Raw genomic sequence first — 15763 nt, 5'->3', positions numbered from 1 at the left:
TCCATCAACACAGGATAGATAAAAAAAAGTAGGGTTTTTTTTTTTTTAATTTAATGAAGTACTACTCAGCCATAAAAAAAAGATAAAATGGAGTCTTTTAAAGGTAAATGGTTGCAACTTGAGAACATACTCATAAGTGAAATAAATCAGACCCATATGTATAAACATTGTATTGTCTCACTGGTGTGAAAAAATGAATAACAAGATCCAAAATGTACACTAGATATTGTGAATTGGGAAGAAACTGTTCAGAAGAAAATGAAAGAAGAAGAAACTGTTCAGAAGAAAACAAACTGTGTTGGGGAAAGGTGAAATGAAGAAAGGAAAAAAATGTATGTATATACAAGATAGTTAAGATCGCTGCACAGTTAGTTTCTCTTATTTTATTAAAAAGAAAGTTTTTTTGCTAATATTGTCTAGACAAGACACCTTGCCTATATATTCTACTCTGAATAACAGCTAGCAAGATAACAGTACATACTGTCTCAACAATACATAGTGTCTCAACAGTGTAGCTGTCCTAATAGCCTGTTTTGAAAGTTGTTATCATTATTATGTTTATCTTTTTTTTTTAAAAGGAAGGAACAACTGAGATGGGGGAAGGAGAAAAGAAGCAGGACAAATACATGAAATAGCTGGGGTAATTTAACCACTGATTTCTATTGGTTTGTTGAAAGGAACAGTTAATGCCTAATTGTTTGATCGATTTTGCATGCCTTCATCTGGTGATCTGAGCAACTACTTTGAAGATAACAATATGTATTATAACAACTATTGTTAATTTCCTATCACCTTGTTTTGAAATTCTGTATAGTTTTTAGTGTTTTTTTGTTACTTTGTTTTTGCCTGTGTGTTTGTTTTTTTCCTCTTCTTCTTTTTAAAATTAAAAATAATAATAATAATAAAAGAACATTTTCTATTGTTTTGGATGCATGGTTCCTTCCCTCAGCCTAGGGTTAAGGAACAGAGCTCAAGCCACGATGTGTTTCTGCTCACACTGGAAGTCTAAGGTGGCAGTCCACCCCCAGAATGGCGCTGGGTGTAGGAATCTGCTTACAGGGAGAACGCAGTGCCAATGTGGGCTTCCAGTCCCGTGTAACTCAGTCTGAACCTGGCCTCTGACTTCAGGAACTAGATCTGTGTTCATAAGCCCCTGCCTTTCTTTCTTTCATCCACTGTGGGAAGTTGGCAGTGTCAAGCAGCCAAGGGGCTGATTCAAGCACTCAGCCCTTCCCTACACTGGTATCCCCACCAGCTCCTACTTTCTGGGCTGTTGCTGCAGGCACTTGTACTGAAGTCACTCACCAACCATTGATTGCGGAAGGCTGTTCCGGAAACAGTGACCTGTCCATCTGCAGATGGCTCTCTTCATCCTGATGCAGTTCTCTGGTTCTCTATGAGCAAAGAAGTTGTTAGGTTCACTTTGCCTCTCAGCTGGAAGCGAGCCGGCAGTGAGCCGGCTGCTCTCCGCACCGCTTCACAGTCTCTCCATAGTGTGATCTACTTCCTCTGCATGACTCAATCCTATTTTCTTCCCCCTTTGTCAGTTCCCTTGTGGTTCCAGGTGACTTCCACTCACTTTGATTCCTCTCCCAGCTGTTGTTTTCTAGACGCTAGATGCTTTGTCCTAGAGAAGCTGAGTTGCTGGCATTCACTGCTCTACCATTTTGGGACCCAACTCACTTGTTTCTTAGAACTAAAACTTCATGTAGGTGTTCTCATTTAATTCTCTCACAAAAATCATGTAAGCCCAATTTATAGACACACACACACACACACACATACATACACACGTACACACACACCCATAAAAACAGGTTCAGGAGGATTCAGTAAGTTGTCATGGCTTATAAGAGGGATAAGAGCCCAAGTCTCTCTGACCACAGCCTGTACTTTCATGAACTTGGCTATGACACCTGACCCAGTGCATGTTCACATAGCCAAGGATGCTTGAGTTGGGGTTCCCTGCTGCTGTGGCCTCATCACTGTAGTGCAGATCCATTATTGGAGGTGACATCTGTGGTGTTGTCTGCCTTGACCCAAGGCCTGAAAAACTAGATGCCCCCCAACTAGTCTGAAGACTTGTCTCCCCTGCCTCTCCTCACCCTGAGCAGGCCCCTTGCCTCCTCTTTCTCACCTTTTAAGGACATTCTTGACTGATAACCCAATCCTGTCAAGAAAGGACGCCCTTTTTTGCTGAGTAATTAAAAGCAGGAAATACTCTATAATAGGAAATGAATGAGTAAGACGATCAGAGGCAATCTGGACAGCAGAAGTGGTAAGCCTGGGCTTAGGCAGTCCTTTGAGAGTCCAGCTGGATCTGTCTGCTGCTTGTTGTAGGTCAGAGCGGTGAGCAGGGAAGCAGGACCATGTGGCTACCTCCAGCTCTGCTCCTTCTTAGCCTCCCAGGTGAGTGGGGCTGGGCTTGGGGGCTTGTTACTACAGGAGCAGAGCAGGAGGCAGAGGGCAGCTGTCCACCAAAATAAGGGGTGGTTTTGTCAATTCATTCTGTAGAAGTGCACTGGGCCCTACATAATACCCAGTGCGCATCAGGCCCTGAGAATACAAAGGGGAAAGGGAAATGGGGATGGCTGTTAAAGAAGACCCTAGAGAGCCTGGTGGGTGAGTACATATTTGAAGAACAGGGCAGGGCGCAGTGAGGTACCAGGAGAGATGTGCTCAGAGCAGGGAGACTTTCCCACTGGGAGAGCTGGAGAAAGAATCCCAAAGGCCGGTCCTTTGCTACCTCTTAAAGGAAGTGATCGGTCCTTCCAACAAGCATCCCAGGGACAGCACCACTGTGCAAAGAGGTGCAGGCTCAGGAAGGAGAGCACGAGAAGCAGAGGAGCTGTGAGTGCACAGGATGCCTGCAGGGGAGTGGCTAGGTGTGAGGCTGGTCACAAAAGACACAATTAGGAGGGACAACTGGGAATGTGACCCTGACCCAAGATTTGCATTTGACCCCAGCTGTCCCTTCTCTTCATCCCAGCATTGGGCTACCCTGGAGGCTGAGCAGAAGGGCTGGGTGAGGAGACTTGGGCATGTACACACATGCATGCACACACACACACACACACACACACAAACACACACAGTGAACTCAAAGGCACACACTTGCATGTTGTCACACCCCATCCACCTCATCCATGGTCACACACTCATTCCTATTCAAACTCACACTTAAGCTCCTACACTTACAGGGACACAAAGTGTCATACTTGGGGATTATTCAGGCAAGGATTATGTGCACACAGGAAGGACTGATACAAAAGGGAAAGTTTATATCTCAGATTCACAAAAAATGGAAAACTAAAATTTAAAGAGCCTTCTGCTTTGGAAGCCCTTGGCTCCAGAACTCTGGCTACCCCAGAGTTCTGCTCCCCACGGACTGCTGTCTCATTGCCTCCACCTCCTTTTCCCCTCAAACTAATTCTATTGTCACTGTCCCTGGGATTGAGCCCAGGGCCTTTGCACTGAGCTGTATTGCCAGCCCTTTCTTTTTTTTCTTTCAAGACAGGGTCTCACTGAGTTGTTAAGTTGTCCAGGCTGGACTTGAACTTACAACCTGCCTTGCCCTCCAGTTTTAATCACTGGCTCTATCCATCATTATCCATGTTTGCAATCCCCCCCGCCCCACTTTTTAAAATGGGCCTGACCACAGTGTGAGTGCCTTACAGTCACATGCAGTCACTAATGCTGGGCCTGATGGAACAATCCTCCATGAGTCTTCTCTGCTGCTTGTGATGGCTGCAAGCATAATCTGTACCGAGCCCCTCCTCTCTATTGTAATGGGTTTATTTTTCTTTGAAGAAAAAACATGCCCCTACTTACTGACTCCTGCATTTGATTTTAGTTCACTGAAGTTTCTGGTTTTTGGTTTTTCAGTTTTTCAGTTTTTGGTTTTGGTTTTTCTCTGGAACCAGGAACCGAACTCACGACCTTGAGCTTGCCAGGCAGGCGCTTTTGCCGCTGAGCTAAATCCCCAGCCCCCCAGTTTCTGGTTTTTAACAACCCTTTTCCTAGTTTACCCATTTTTATTTTTGAGATGTTTTTCTTACTCTTTTATCCACTGACACCCTTGCAAACATTCCTACACAATAGGAATGTATGATTTGGAAAGAGAAAGTTCCGTGCAAAACCCCATCTCAGTGCTAACAACTGTTAAAAGTTTGGAACATATGTCCTCAGATTTTTTTAAATGCATGTGCTATAGAGAAAAAAAACAGATATGGAATCACATAGTCTGTTAGGCAACTTTTCAAAAAATCTAATAATAATGTATCTTGGACAGCTCGCCCGTCATTGTCTGAAAATGTGTCTTTCTTTTCCCCTGTGCTGGGGATTGAACATAGGGAGCTCTGCGCTGAGCTAAACCCACTTATTTTAAGATAGGTTCTTGCTAAGTTACTCAGGTTGACCTTGAGCTTTCAATCCTTCTGCTTTTACCTCTGAAGTAGCTGCGGTGACAGGTGTGTGCCACCACACCCAGCTGTCTTTTTAAAAAAACCATTCTGTGGACCATAACTTCTTAGTTTAATTACTTGGGTTTTTTTTGTTTGTTTGTTTGTTTTTTTTTTTTTTGTCTTTTTGAGACAGGGTGTAACTATACAGTTCAAGCTGGTCTTGAGCTTACTTTTGTAGCCCAGGCTGTCCTCAAACTCACAATGATCCTCCTGCCTCAGCCTCCCAAGTACTGGGTTTACAGGCGTGCACCACCATACCTGGCTAATTCCCTGTTAATGGCCTTTGAATTCTTCCTATGATTACTGTTACATCAGTACTATAATTAACACCCTATACTGCATTGTCCATTGCTGTGGAAACTGCAGCTAACCCTAGAACTGAAATGATTATGACCAAGATCATGGTGTCCTGCTTCTTTTCAAAAACAATCTCCAACTTAATTGGTACCTACCATGAGCCACACAATGGGCAAGACCATGGGGCTGGGAGTAGGGGAAGTGGGGGAGAGGGAGAGAGAGAGAGAGAGAGAGAGAGAGACACTGACAGAGACAGAGACAGAGACACACAGAGAGACAGAGACAGAGAGAGAGAGGGAATAAAGACAGAAGCTCTGCTCTCTGAGAGTGCACATCCTCACAAGGAAGACAGGAAAAGAGACAGCTAACTGAAATAAAATGCCAGTGTGATGTTCAGACTCTGAAGGAAGGGCCGGGGCAGCAGGAGGAGGTGGCATGGGAAGGGCTGTAAGGCAGTGCACAGGGCCCGCACCTTGGAGGAGGTGTGGAAGGTGACTGGGAGTCGGGCAAGCACTGGACGGGTGCTTCCAGGCAGGAGGCAGTACATAAGGGCACATCAGAGGGGAGGAGGAAAGTGGAGGTGACTTACAGTCTAGAGCCTGAGACAAGGAGGGACAAGAGTGAGGCTGGACAAGAAGTAGGATCCAACTTGCATAAAAGACATTAACGCCAAAATGAAGCATTTAAATCCCTGTGAGGCAGGGGAGGATGGCTGCAGGAGGATCTTGAAAGACTCAAGTGCTCGCAGCAAGCGCAGCTGAGTGGTAGACAGTGTCAAGGACATAACTGACAGCAACATGGAAAGGAGATTGGAAGACAGATGCCACAGACTTGGAGGCTCTGCCACAATCCAGGCACCAGACGAGGTGGACAGTTGATGGGCTGTTGATGGGCAGTTGCTGACAAAACACCCCCAAATATAATTGGACACATGTCTAAATCTTGCAACAACCTGCGTAAGGGAGAAGTTAAGTAACGCACCCAAGGTTTCCCAACTAGTCTGTGATAGATGCATCTTCTGCATACAAAGCTCACACTCTTTCTGCTTGGTCGTGCTGTCTCTGTGGACTTCAACAGCAGAGACTGAAAGAAAACAATCATGCAAGGCACATTTGCAAGGTATTGAAATCACTTTCAGAGAGCACAGGACCCATGAGGATGCCAAGTTTCCTAGGGAGCCTCCATAGTGGAGTCAATGGTCTGAAGACCACAAAGTTGGTTCTGCTGATGAATTTCTCATGGCTGCTGAGACAAATTACCACCAGCTCATCAGCTTAGAACAATACAAGTTCATGACCTTACTGTTCTGAATAGCAGGAGTCTGAAATGATCTTCCTGGCCAATGTCAAGGTTGTTCCTTCTGTGGTTTTAAGGGACAATCTGCTTCCTTGCCTCTTCCAGAAGCCCTCTGCTTTCCTTGGCCCATGGCCCCTCCTCCATCTTCAAAGCCAGCAATAGGACATCATCAAACCTAACTCTCATTTAACTCTTTCACTTATAAGGACCCACAGGATAATACAGAATCATCTCCTTGCTTTCAGTTATTTAATTACATCTGCCTATTCGCTTTTACCATGTGAAGGACATAGTCATATGTTCTGAGTATTGAGATATGAACATCTGAGGGGGCATTATCCTGCTGACCACAAGTGCAAATCTCAAGTTAACAGAAATAACGCAGGGAGGAGGTCCAAGGTATGAGAATGTGGCACCTGCCTGGTGCTGCCAATCTGTTCTACCGCAGACTCCCAGCCTGGACCTCTAGAGAGAAGAGACAGAAGAATCGCCAGGCTAGGAGAGGCACCGCCTTCAGCTCTGTGCCTATTGAATGAGGGAGAGATATCTGGTGTGTACCTGTAAGTGGTGGGCTGAAGCACAGGGGAGAATTTGAGCTATGAGAATGGATTTTGGGGATCCAGGATCTAGGCAACAATGGAAGCCATGGCAATAGAGGGAATTCCTCTCTGGGGACACAAGTAAAACAAGCTGAATGCTGGAAGGGGTCCCCAGGCTGCCCTGTGGCATATGCAGCCAGATCATACTGTCTCAGAAGAGTAGGTTGTAGACATCTCTGCTCAGTGTGTCCAACAAGAAAACATCAATAGCCTGTCACCAGCCATAATGGGAGCATTTACACCACAGAAATTGGCAAAACGTGCCAGGTGTGGTGGTGCACACCTGTTAGCCCAACACTCAGGAGGCTGAGGCAAGAAGACTGCAGTGAGTTTAGGGCCAGCCTGGGCTATGTAGTGAGTTCAAGGCCAGCCTGAGCCACAGAGTGAGATCCTGTCTCAAAAAGAAAAGAAAAAAAGAGAAAGAAAGAAGAGAAAGAGAAAGAGAGAAAGAGAAAGAGGAGAAAGAAAAAGAAAAAGATATTGGTAAAATATTATGAACCAGAGGATTTTTTTCCACAGAAAGCTGGTGCTAAATATTTACTAACACACTACTGGAGATTTAACACACTACCAAGATTTAAAGAGAGAGAAAGAGCAGAGAGAATTGATAGGGGCTGAGTAGACAGAGAAGAAGGAAAAGACAGTGACAGAAAATCAGAAGCATCACAGGCCTAGGGAGAGGAAGTCTGGGGAGCCTGAGCATCTTGCTGGGGGTTACAGGAGGCCGGACCTCAGAGGAGGTGGGTGCAAAAAGCCAGGTGTGTCAGGGTTGGGGGGGTAGCTGGGACCCTCTTCCAGTCTCTGGACATCGGTCTGGCTCCAGGTGACAAGAGCTGTACTTGGTGATTCTTTCTTCCAGGTTGTTTCTCCCTCCAAGGCCCAGAGTCTGTGAGAGGCACAGAGGGGGGTTTCGTGACCGTGCAGTGTCACTATCACCCGAGATGGAAGACCTACAATAAGTGGTGGTGTCGAGGAGCAAGGAGGCATGCATGCAAGATCCTTGTAAAAACCAGAGGCTCAGAGCAAGAAGAGAAGAGTGGCCGGGTATCCATCAAGGACAATCAGAGAAACTTGTCATTCGAGGTGACCATGGAGGGTCTCAGGCAAGGTGACGCGGACACTTACTGGTGCGGGATTGAGAGATCCTTTACTGACCCTGGGACACCGGTTAAAGTGACCATTGACCCAGGTAAGAACTTTTTCGTCTGTGCTATGAGGCCCTGGTGCTTAGGATGGAAAAAGTCAGTGCTTGTTTCCCCTCCCAGCAAGGGCGGGAGGGAAATGAGCAGCAGCCTAGGGGACAGAGAGACAGACAAGCAGGCAGGCAGACAGACAGACGGGAGAGAGTTGAGAACAGCAAGGAAGAGCAACAGCCTAGCACATCTAGCCCCATCTCTGAGGTCCTCTGAGGTATTCCACTGACACAGGGCATGGTTGGTAGATCTCAGGATGGGGAGAGGATATGGACCTCTCTTTCAGCAACCCATGGCCCAGCCCTACTGTTTTGGGTCTACACAGCCTTAGCAGCCTCATTCTGCCATTGGAGCCCTGGGTGGGCCTTGGATGCTTGGGGAGGGTCCCAAGGCATCAGTCTATGGAGTGGTGAGTCTCCTGGAAATAATACCACAGGTCTGTTGTGACATGGGCAATGGGGAGCTGGGACAACTCAGAGGATCCAGTGTTAACCCCTACCCCTGACCAGCCAGAGTGCTGCTGAGCATTCAGCAGTGTCCCTCCTCTACTTTCTGGCTGCAGAAGAGTGAACAACGGGTGGTAGACCCAGGGAAGTTCCTCACATAGCTGAAAAGGAGGGCTTCGCTTGAAAGTCAACATCAGGCAGCTCTCTGACTGCCTGGCACCTCCATCATGCCTCAGACCTCCAAGGGGCTCCAGGGTCCTTCTGCTGCTGTTGCTGGTGCCCGAGGATGAGCCCTCTCTGCTTCCACCCAGCTCCTTGGTGCTCAGCCATCCTCAGCCCTGTGTCCATGTCGCTGATGGTGATGGGTGTATAGATGGTGTCAGCTTCCAAATAAGCCTGTGTGTTGCTAGTTGAAACCAGTGAGAGAATCCTGGGGTGCTTCTGGGTGAAGTGGGTCCAGAAAAGGCCCTTCAAGCAGGACTTCCCCAGAGCTACAATGTAGGGGAAGTTCAAAAGGTCTCTGGGGATGGGAAGGGGATTGGGTAAGACACGTGGGCAAGAGACAGAGAAGGAAAAGAATATGCCCAGCGTAGAGCTTTCAGGAGAAGGTATTTAGGAGTCCTAATGTGGCCCGTAAGACTACCAGCCTATATAGCAATCAGGGACCTCCACAGGAGGTTTTAGGACTGGAATTACAGTATTTGGAGCTCAGCTGGAAGCTGCCTGGGGTGATGGCAGCTGGGGACCTTTGAAAAAAGAGCTGGCCAGGCCAAAGACTAAATGAAAAGGTATCTACAAGCCAGGTATGATGGGACACTCTAGTAATCCCAGCATTCTGGGAGTCTGAGGCAGGAGGATCTCAAGGTCCTCAAGTTCAAGCCAAGCCTGAGCAATTTAGCAACTTAGTCAGAACTTGTCTCAAAAAATGAAAAAAAGCTGGGGTTATAATTTAGCGACAAAGTCCTGGGTTCAATCCCCACTACTGAAAAAGGAAAAAAGCTACAGATCAGGAACGCTCAAGGCCAAGAATGTCTCAGGAATATAGGACAAAACTGCCCACCATAAATCATCTCATACAAAATGTTTCATTCCTCATAGCTGTTCATGATTTAACTGGAATGCACCCTCTACTCACCGGTCTTCCAGAGCCCTCCTCTCCCTGATCACTCTAATCACTGGGCACCCCATTTTCTGGGACTTTTTCTTGAGCCCAGTTTGGGTTCCAAATGAGTTGAAAGAACCAGACATTTTGTTTTCCCCAACAGTAAGTGGAAAGAGATTATGAATAAATGATGGTGATTTTTTCTACTTAATTTTTATTTCTCTTTACACACCTGAAAATGACAGGGGGAGATGACTGTGTGCTGGGTGTCAGATGACTCAATGGAATCCCAGGGAACTGTATTTGAAGAGGTGAAGCTTTCCAGTCCAGGGCAGAGGGGGTCTCCTGGGCTGGGGCTGCATTAGACCCACAAATAAACCCGCACTCTATCCTACTAACCTTTGGCAAACTCTGCCTGTGTCTAGCGGGAACAATCACCACGTCCTCCAAACCCCCTGATGGACCTAGTGATGAAAGCAGCATCGGTGTGTCCTCTGGCTCTTACAAAAGGTAAGGCCCTGAACTCCTTCTCCTGTCCAGCCTTGTACGGCCATGTCCTCCTGCCTTTCACCTGAGTTTCTCCCTTAGGAAATCCCAGCCTGAGGACTGTACCCATTTCTGTCTCTAGTGCCAGCACCTTTACAGCCAGAGCGAAAGCCCCACGCCCATCCTCCACCCCATGGGTCCTCACCCACCTTCTCCCCATCTAGCCCTCACCAGAAAAGCCTTCCGCAGAACTCTCCCCTCTAAGCATCACCACCCATTTGATGATCAATAGAAAAGCACTAGTGGTCTCGTGGGTGCCAAGGGAGATAAGGTACCAACCTCCCTGATGCAAGACATCATGGGACACAGAGTAGGGAGAGTGATTTATCAACATGAATCTGGCATTAGGGGGACACTGCAGGAAAACATAGCCTGCATGTGATGGCCTCCAGGTTTCTATGTATGAGATGGGATAGAAAAATACAATGTGTGTTTACATTTTTTGAAATTTTAGTACAGTAAAAGGCATATTATTATTAATCCCTTTCAAAATACTCCCGTTCATTTAGGACACACTTATCCCATTGTTTTTTTTTTTTTTTTGCTTGTTTGTTTTTGATTTTTTTCTCTGGTACCGGGAACCAAACTCACGACCTTGCGCTTGCTAGGCAGGCACTTTGCCGCTGAGCTAAATCCCCAGCCCACTTATCCCATTGTTCTTGCCACTTTCTGAAGCAGTTCTGGAAGTCCTCTTTCATGAGTGTCTTATGCTTTCATGTCTGCCTTAATGTCCTGCATGGATTCAAAATGCTTACCTTTCATGGTCATTTTGACTTTGGGGAAGAGCTGGAAGTCACATGGTGGTAGATCTGGTGAACAAAGTGGATGAGGACCCACTCTAATGTTTTTTTATGTGCCTCCCTTTCCATTTGAATGGCACTGGGCAGCCACATTCACCATTTTTTTTTTTTATCACAATTTGTAAAGACATCCACAAAAGATGATTTCCAGAACTGCTTCCCAAAGTAGCAAGAATGATGCAATAAGTGTGTTTGAAGTGAAGGGGATTAGTGCCAGTGTGTCTTTTACTCTAGTGATTTTTTTTGTATTTAAACATTCACTTAAGTTTTAGATCTCCCTTGTACTTTGGCAAAGGGAAGTCCCAGAAATAAAATTAGAAAGGAAGAAGTGCCCGTGCAAGGCCAGCTGAGGTTACATCCGAGGGGCCCTCAGGGTTGGACCATGAACAAGATTCCTGGGAGATCTTCAGAGTGGGGTAGGGGGTTCAGGGTCTCCAACTCTGCAGGCCGGGTCTCTGCTGCACAGTGGCGAGGACAGGGAGTGATGGAGGGGCCCCGGCTCTGACGACTGTTCCTCTCACAGGACCTACTACCTACTCCTGGTGTTTGTGAAGGTGCCCATCTTGCTCGTCTTGGCCGGTGCTGTCCTCTGGTTGAAGGGGTCACAGAGGGTCCCCGAGGAGCAGTGGGGACACCCTATCTGTAAGAATTTGAACTCTGAACTTCTGACCAAAGACATGACTCCTTAGAGAGATGGATGTGCAAAGACTTCCCACCCTGGACCCTGTTTCTGGCAGAGACAAGGAAGAAATGCCCGTGTGCACGGTGACAGGCTAGGCTATGGGAAGCTGGCTAGAAATCCTCCCTGCTCTACACAGCTTGGCGCAGCTCAGAGGCATCATCAGGCCCTGCAGCGCCAGCGGCCTGCTCCTACCTGTGCCACCAGGGGCAGCCCACGGCCAGGGGCCACTGGGACTGAGCACAGCCTTGCATGGCCACGTCCTCTACTGGGAAAACTCAGGCAGAGCCTGAGATGAAAGCGCAGACAAGAGGCGGAAGGACCAGCTCACCACCCTCGCTGCCTGAGTGCCTGAAACAGGATTTTTTAAAATCACTTTTTCCTTAAGCTAGTCTGGTTGGGTTTTGATGGCTCATGGCCACGAGTCTCTGACTGAGGCATGGTCCTTCTCCAGGGGCTGGTTCTGTGGTGAGGTCCTGGGTCTGAGGAGTGAGTTTGGGTGTCCGCTCCTCTGGGGAGGATGAGGCCCTGAGTCTACATTGCTGGAGCAATGGCTTCCTCCCCTCCTCCTCCTTCTCCCCACCCCCACCCTCTTCTTCCCCTCTCCTCCTCCCCTCTCTTCTTCCCCTCCCCTTCTCTTCTCCTTGCCTCCTCCTTCTCTTTCCCTCCCCCCTTGGATTGACCTGAGCCCCTTCCCTCAGCATAGCTGTTGGGGCTTCTCCTCAAAGACCTTATTGAGCCTTGGGAGCCCCCTCAAGTTGGGGGCGCTGCACAGTGAAAGTTACCCCAGGGGAATGATGCTGTTTCTTTTAAATAATGTGTTTTATATAATTCAATAATTTTTAAATATCTGAGAGAAGCGGTGTTTGCCATGCCTCACCCGCAGCAGCAGCACTCCCGAATATGTCACTCTGGGCCACGCGGGTCAGGGCCTTCACTGCAAAGGAAGCTTCTCTTCCAGGCAAGGAGAAACAGGCCCACTGAGACACGTCCCTGACACCTGAGCACAAACCCCCTACTGAGCTCACAGGTTCGGTGAGTTCCCCAAGCCTACGCTGACCTTTGTTGTGGTAATGACCGGCAGCAAGGGGAGGCGTCACAGCAGAGGACAAAGAGAGGGACCTCCTGTACCTGGTTTGGGATCTGGAGCCTGCCCTCCCCACCGAGACTCTGTGATCCCCTCTTGTCCTTTAGCCAGGGGAGTTTACTCTGGGTCTGAGTTTGGTGTAGGGCTCTGGCCAGTGATCAGCCGAGGAGAGAGAGGAAGCCTGGATAAGGTCTTTGAGTCAATCTGTTGCGGGTGAGGGTCCACCGTCCACTGGCCGCAGATGCCTCCCCTATGATTAGTCCCCTGGGTCCAGCTGCCTGGAGATCCAGTGATACATGGATGACAAGGTGGCTCTGAGGGGAGCTGCCACTCAGGAGGGTGACGGGCCCCACCATTTCTGTCCGAGTAACCAGGGAATCCCCATTCTCTTTGAAAGCAGTATGCTGGATTCTACTCCTAGTATAGGCATCTAAGTTAGTTAGAAATTAACATACAATCACAGGACTGGGCCCTCGAGGAAGTCAGCACAAAAAAAACAGAGACATCAGAGCTGTGGCTGGGAGCCACTCTGAAGATAGCCAGACCTCAGGCTGGAGATGCAATAACCAGGCGTGCAAGATAAACAGCAACCTAAGACTGTACTGTAATCGGTGCCACCTGGTCCAATGGGCCCAGATAAGCATCAGGTGCATAGGTGGGTGGCCAGAACGTCTGGACCCATATTTCTCTTCCTTCGCAAAAGCAAGCCTTTGTTTTTTCCATGTGCCCTTGCTATGTGACTCATTTCCCTGTTGGATCAATATTAGCTAAGTGGCTATACAGTACTTGTAATCCTGTAGGTTGACTGTAGTCTGACTCACATTGTACCCTCTTTGTGATCTCGCTGAATGAATTACTCCTGACAAAGGGCCTCGGTGCCTACCCATTCAGGACCCTTCCAGTCTCTCAGGAGTTTTCTCTTAAAAACCTTTCCTACTCTTAATCTCCTTTTGCGACAGCAAGCAGAAACACTGAAACAACATCCAGGTTTATTTACATCAATGGGCATTGATCAGGATCATTCCCCAAATGTCAAGCCCTGATCTCTGGTGGTCTAGGGCTTATATGAGATAAGCAAGCAGGAAGTACAGAGGCAGAATGGCTTATCAATTAGGGATTGGTTCTTATAATATGTGTCATAGTGACCAGCTATGTGTCACAGTGACTACCCATTTCTAGGAGGCAGAAGCAACCAGAACTGCAACAGGAACTATTGTTACCTGGGTGTTATGGTTTGTGTCTGGATGTCCCCCCAAAGCCACATGCAGTCATGTTGCGGGCTTTTAGAGTTTATGATTGATTCATGGCCCAGTGTTGCAATTATGGGTGTGGGTGCTACACCTGCCCTGGGGTGGGTAGTTCGCATACAATGTAAAGGAGGGAAAGGAGTGGCAGCTTGCCGGCTGCCTCTCCTCTCTTTCGCTCTTGCTGCTTTTGCTGTTTTCTGCCACCATGAAGTTTGCCCTTTGCCATGTGCATTCTGCCTTGGAGCCAGCTGAGTATGGACTGAAACCTCCACTAACTGTGAGCTAAATAAACCTTTCCTTCCTTAATTCTGGGTGTCAGGTATTTTGCCTCAGCAATGAGAGAAAAGTAACCAAGACACTGGGCAACTAAGAAACTGAAGCATACTGGTGAGGGTGGGGGGGACTTTGTCCTTGGAATTTATTCTTTGATACTCAGAGGACACGAACTTGGCACATTTGACAGATAGCAGTTGAGGGCTTCCATTTTTTCCATATCACCTGTAGCTCATAGGGCGAAGCCACTGGCCCAGAGCAGGTAGCCGTCAGCTGTCTTCCCTAAACACCACCCAACCCTTGGCACACACTTCTGAGAAGTATCCTGGAGTTCCCAGGAGAGCTGATGGACAAAGCTTGCTAACAGGCCCCTCTCTTGGGCAGAGAAAACACAGAAACCAATGAAGAGGACTTGGGCCTGCATTTTCCAGCCAATGTGCTTCCATTAGGAGCCGGAGCCGAAGGCCACATGCCTTAAATAGCTGCAGACTAGAATCTAAAGTTACTAAAGGAAGAGCAGGGTGGATGGCAGAACTTGTTTTCATATGAGCTCCTCCCACAGGCTTGTAGTACACACACGCACACATGCATGCACACATGCATACATGTACACATACATGTGGCATATGACATGCAAGTGAAGGGGTGCTGGTGAGGGGTGGGGAAGTAGCAGCAGCATCAGCCAGAAAAGTAACAACAGTGAGGGTCCCCACTAGGCTTGGGACCCAAGGTCTTTTTTTTTTTTTTCAGTCATGGAGATGGAGCCCAAGGCCTCAGTCCTGGTAGGCAAGCACTCTACCGCTGAGCAACATACCCAATCCCTTTTACTTTATTTTGAGACTTTATCTTGCGAAGCTACCCAGACTGACTCCCAACTCACCATCCTCCTGCCTCAGCCTCCTGAATAGCTTGGATTAAAGATGTGTGCCACCATGCCAAGTTCTTCTTTTACCTATAGTAAAGAGAACTAACAAACATGTTGACAAATGTCTGTAATCCTGACACTCTGAGAGGCTGAGGCAGGAAGATCACAAGTTCAAGTTCATCCTGGGCAATTTTGCAACTTTATGACTTGCCTGTCCCTGCCCCAACATTTAAAAAAATGATTGGGAATGCAGCTCAGTACAAAGGCCCTCCGTTCAACCCCTAGTACTGAAAAGAAAAAAAGCTTAACATGAAGCATGCTGTCTTAGCAAACCTCTCAGTGTACAGTATAGCACCATTGGTTCTATGCACATTGCAGCAAGGCAGAGCTCTAGAACTTTCCATCTATCTTGCATGGCTTAGACCCCAAGCCCAGTAAACTTAAAGTCTCCTCCCACTTAACAGCCCCTGGCTACCACCACTTTACTCTTTGCTTCTATAAGTTGGACTATTGTCTTATGTTACCTCAGTGGAATCATGCAGCAGTTGTCCTGTGCCTGGTTTTTTTTCTTACTTAGATAATGTCCTCGGGGTTCATGCATCCTGTAGCATATGACAGTATCTTTCCATTGTATGGCTATAGCTCAGCATCTTTATCCAGACACCCACAGATGGTCACTTAGGTTGTTTTTAAGTCTTATTATTGTGGATTGTGTTGCAATAAATATGGAAGTGTAAATATCACTTTGAGATCCTGCTTTCACTTCCTTAGAATATATATCCAGAACTGGGGTTTCTGGATTTATGGCAGTTCTGTTTTTACTTTTATTGAGGAATCTTTATACTGTGTGCTACCATTTTACATTCCATA

The 15763-nt window shown here is 47.4% G+C and overlaps 1 protein-coding gene across 1 annotated transcript; it reads left to right on the top strand.

Moving 5' to 3' along the window:
- The first annotated feature begins 2271 nt into the window (after positions 1-2271).
- On the top strand, positions 2272-12270 carry Cd300lb (CD300 molecule-like family member b). Its single transcript, XM_005412238.2, has 4 exons — positions 2272-2409; positions 7515-7844; positions 9822-9906; positions 11266-12270. Exons 1-4 carry the CDS (start codon positions 2370-2372, stop codon positions 11429-11431), a joined length of 621 nt encoding a protein of 206 aa, XP_005412295.1. The 5' UTR covers positions 2272-2369; the 3' UTR covers positions 11432-12270.
- Positions 12271-15763: the final 3493 nt, after the last annotated feature.

Source organism: Chinchilla lanigera, unplaced genomic scaffold, assembly GCF_000276665.1.
Source record: "Chinchilla lanigera isolate Chin_1 unplaced genomic scaffold, ChiLan1.0 scaffold00152, whole genome shotgun sequence".
Classification (NCBI taxonomy): domain Eukaryota; kingdom Metazoa; phylum Chordata; class Mammalia; order Rodentia; family Chinchillidae; genus Chinchilla; species Chinchilla lanigera.
Note: the sequence above shows the minus strand (reverse complement) of the source record. Positions and strands in the feature narration are given on the sequence as shown.

Excerpts from the sequence above, each read along its gene's own strand:
- Cd300lb (XM_005412238.2), top strand. The coding sequence starts at position 2,370 with ATGTGGCTACCTCCAGCTCTGCTCCTTCTTAGCCTCCCAG. Across the intron at positions 2,410-7,514 it reads GCTCCTTCTTAGCCTCCCAG|GTTGTTTCTCCCTCCAAGGC; the intron begins GTGAGTGGGGCT and ends TCTTTCTTCCAG. Across the intron at positions 9,907-11,265 it reads TCCTCTGGCTCTTACAAAAG|GACCTACTACCTACTCCTGG; the intron begins GTAAGGCCCTGA and ends TTCCTCTCACAG.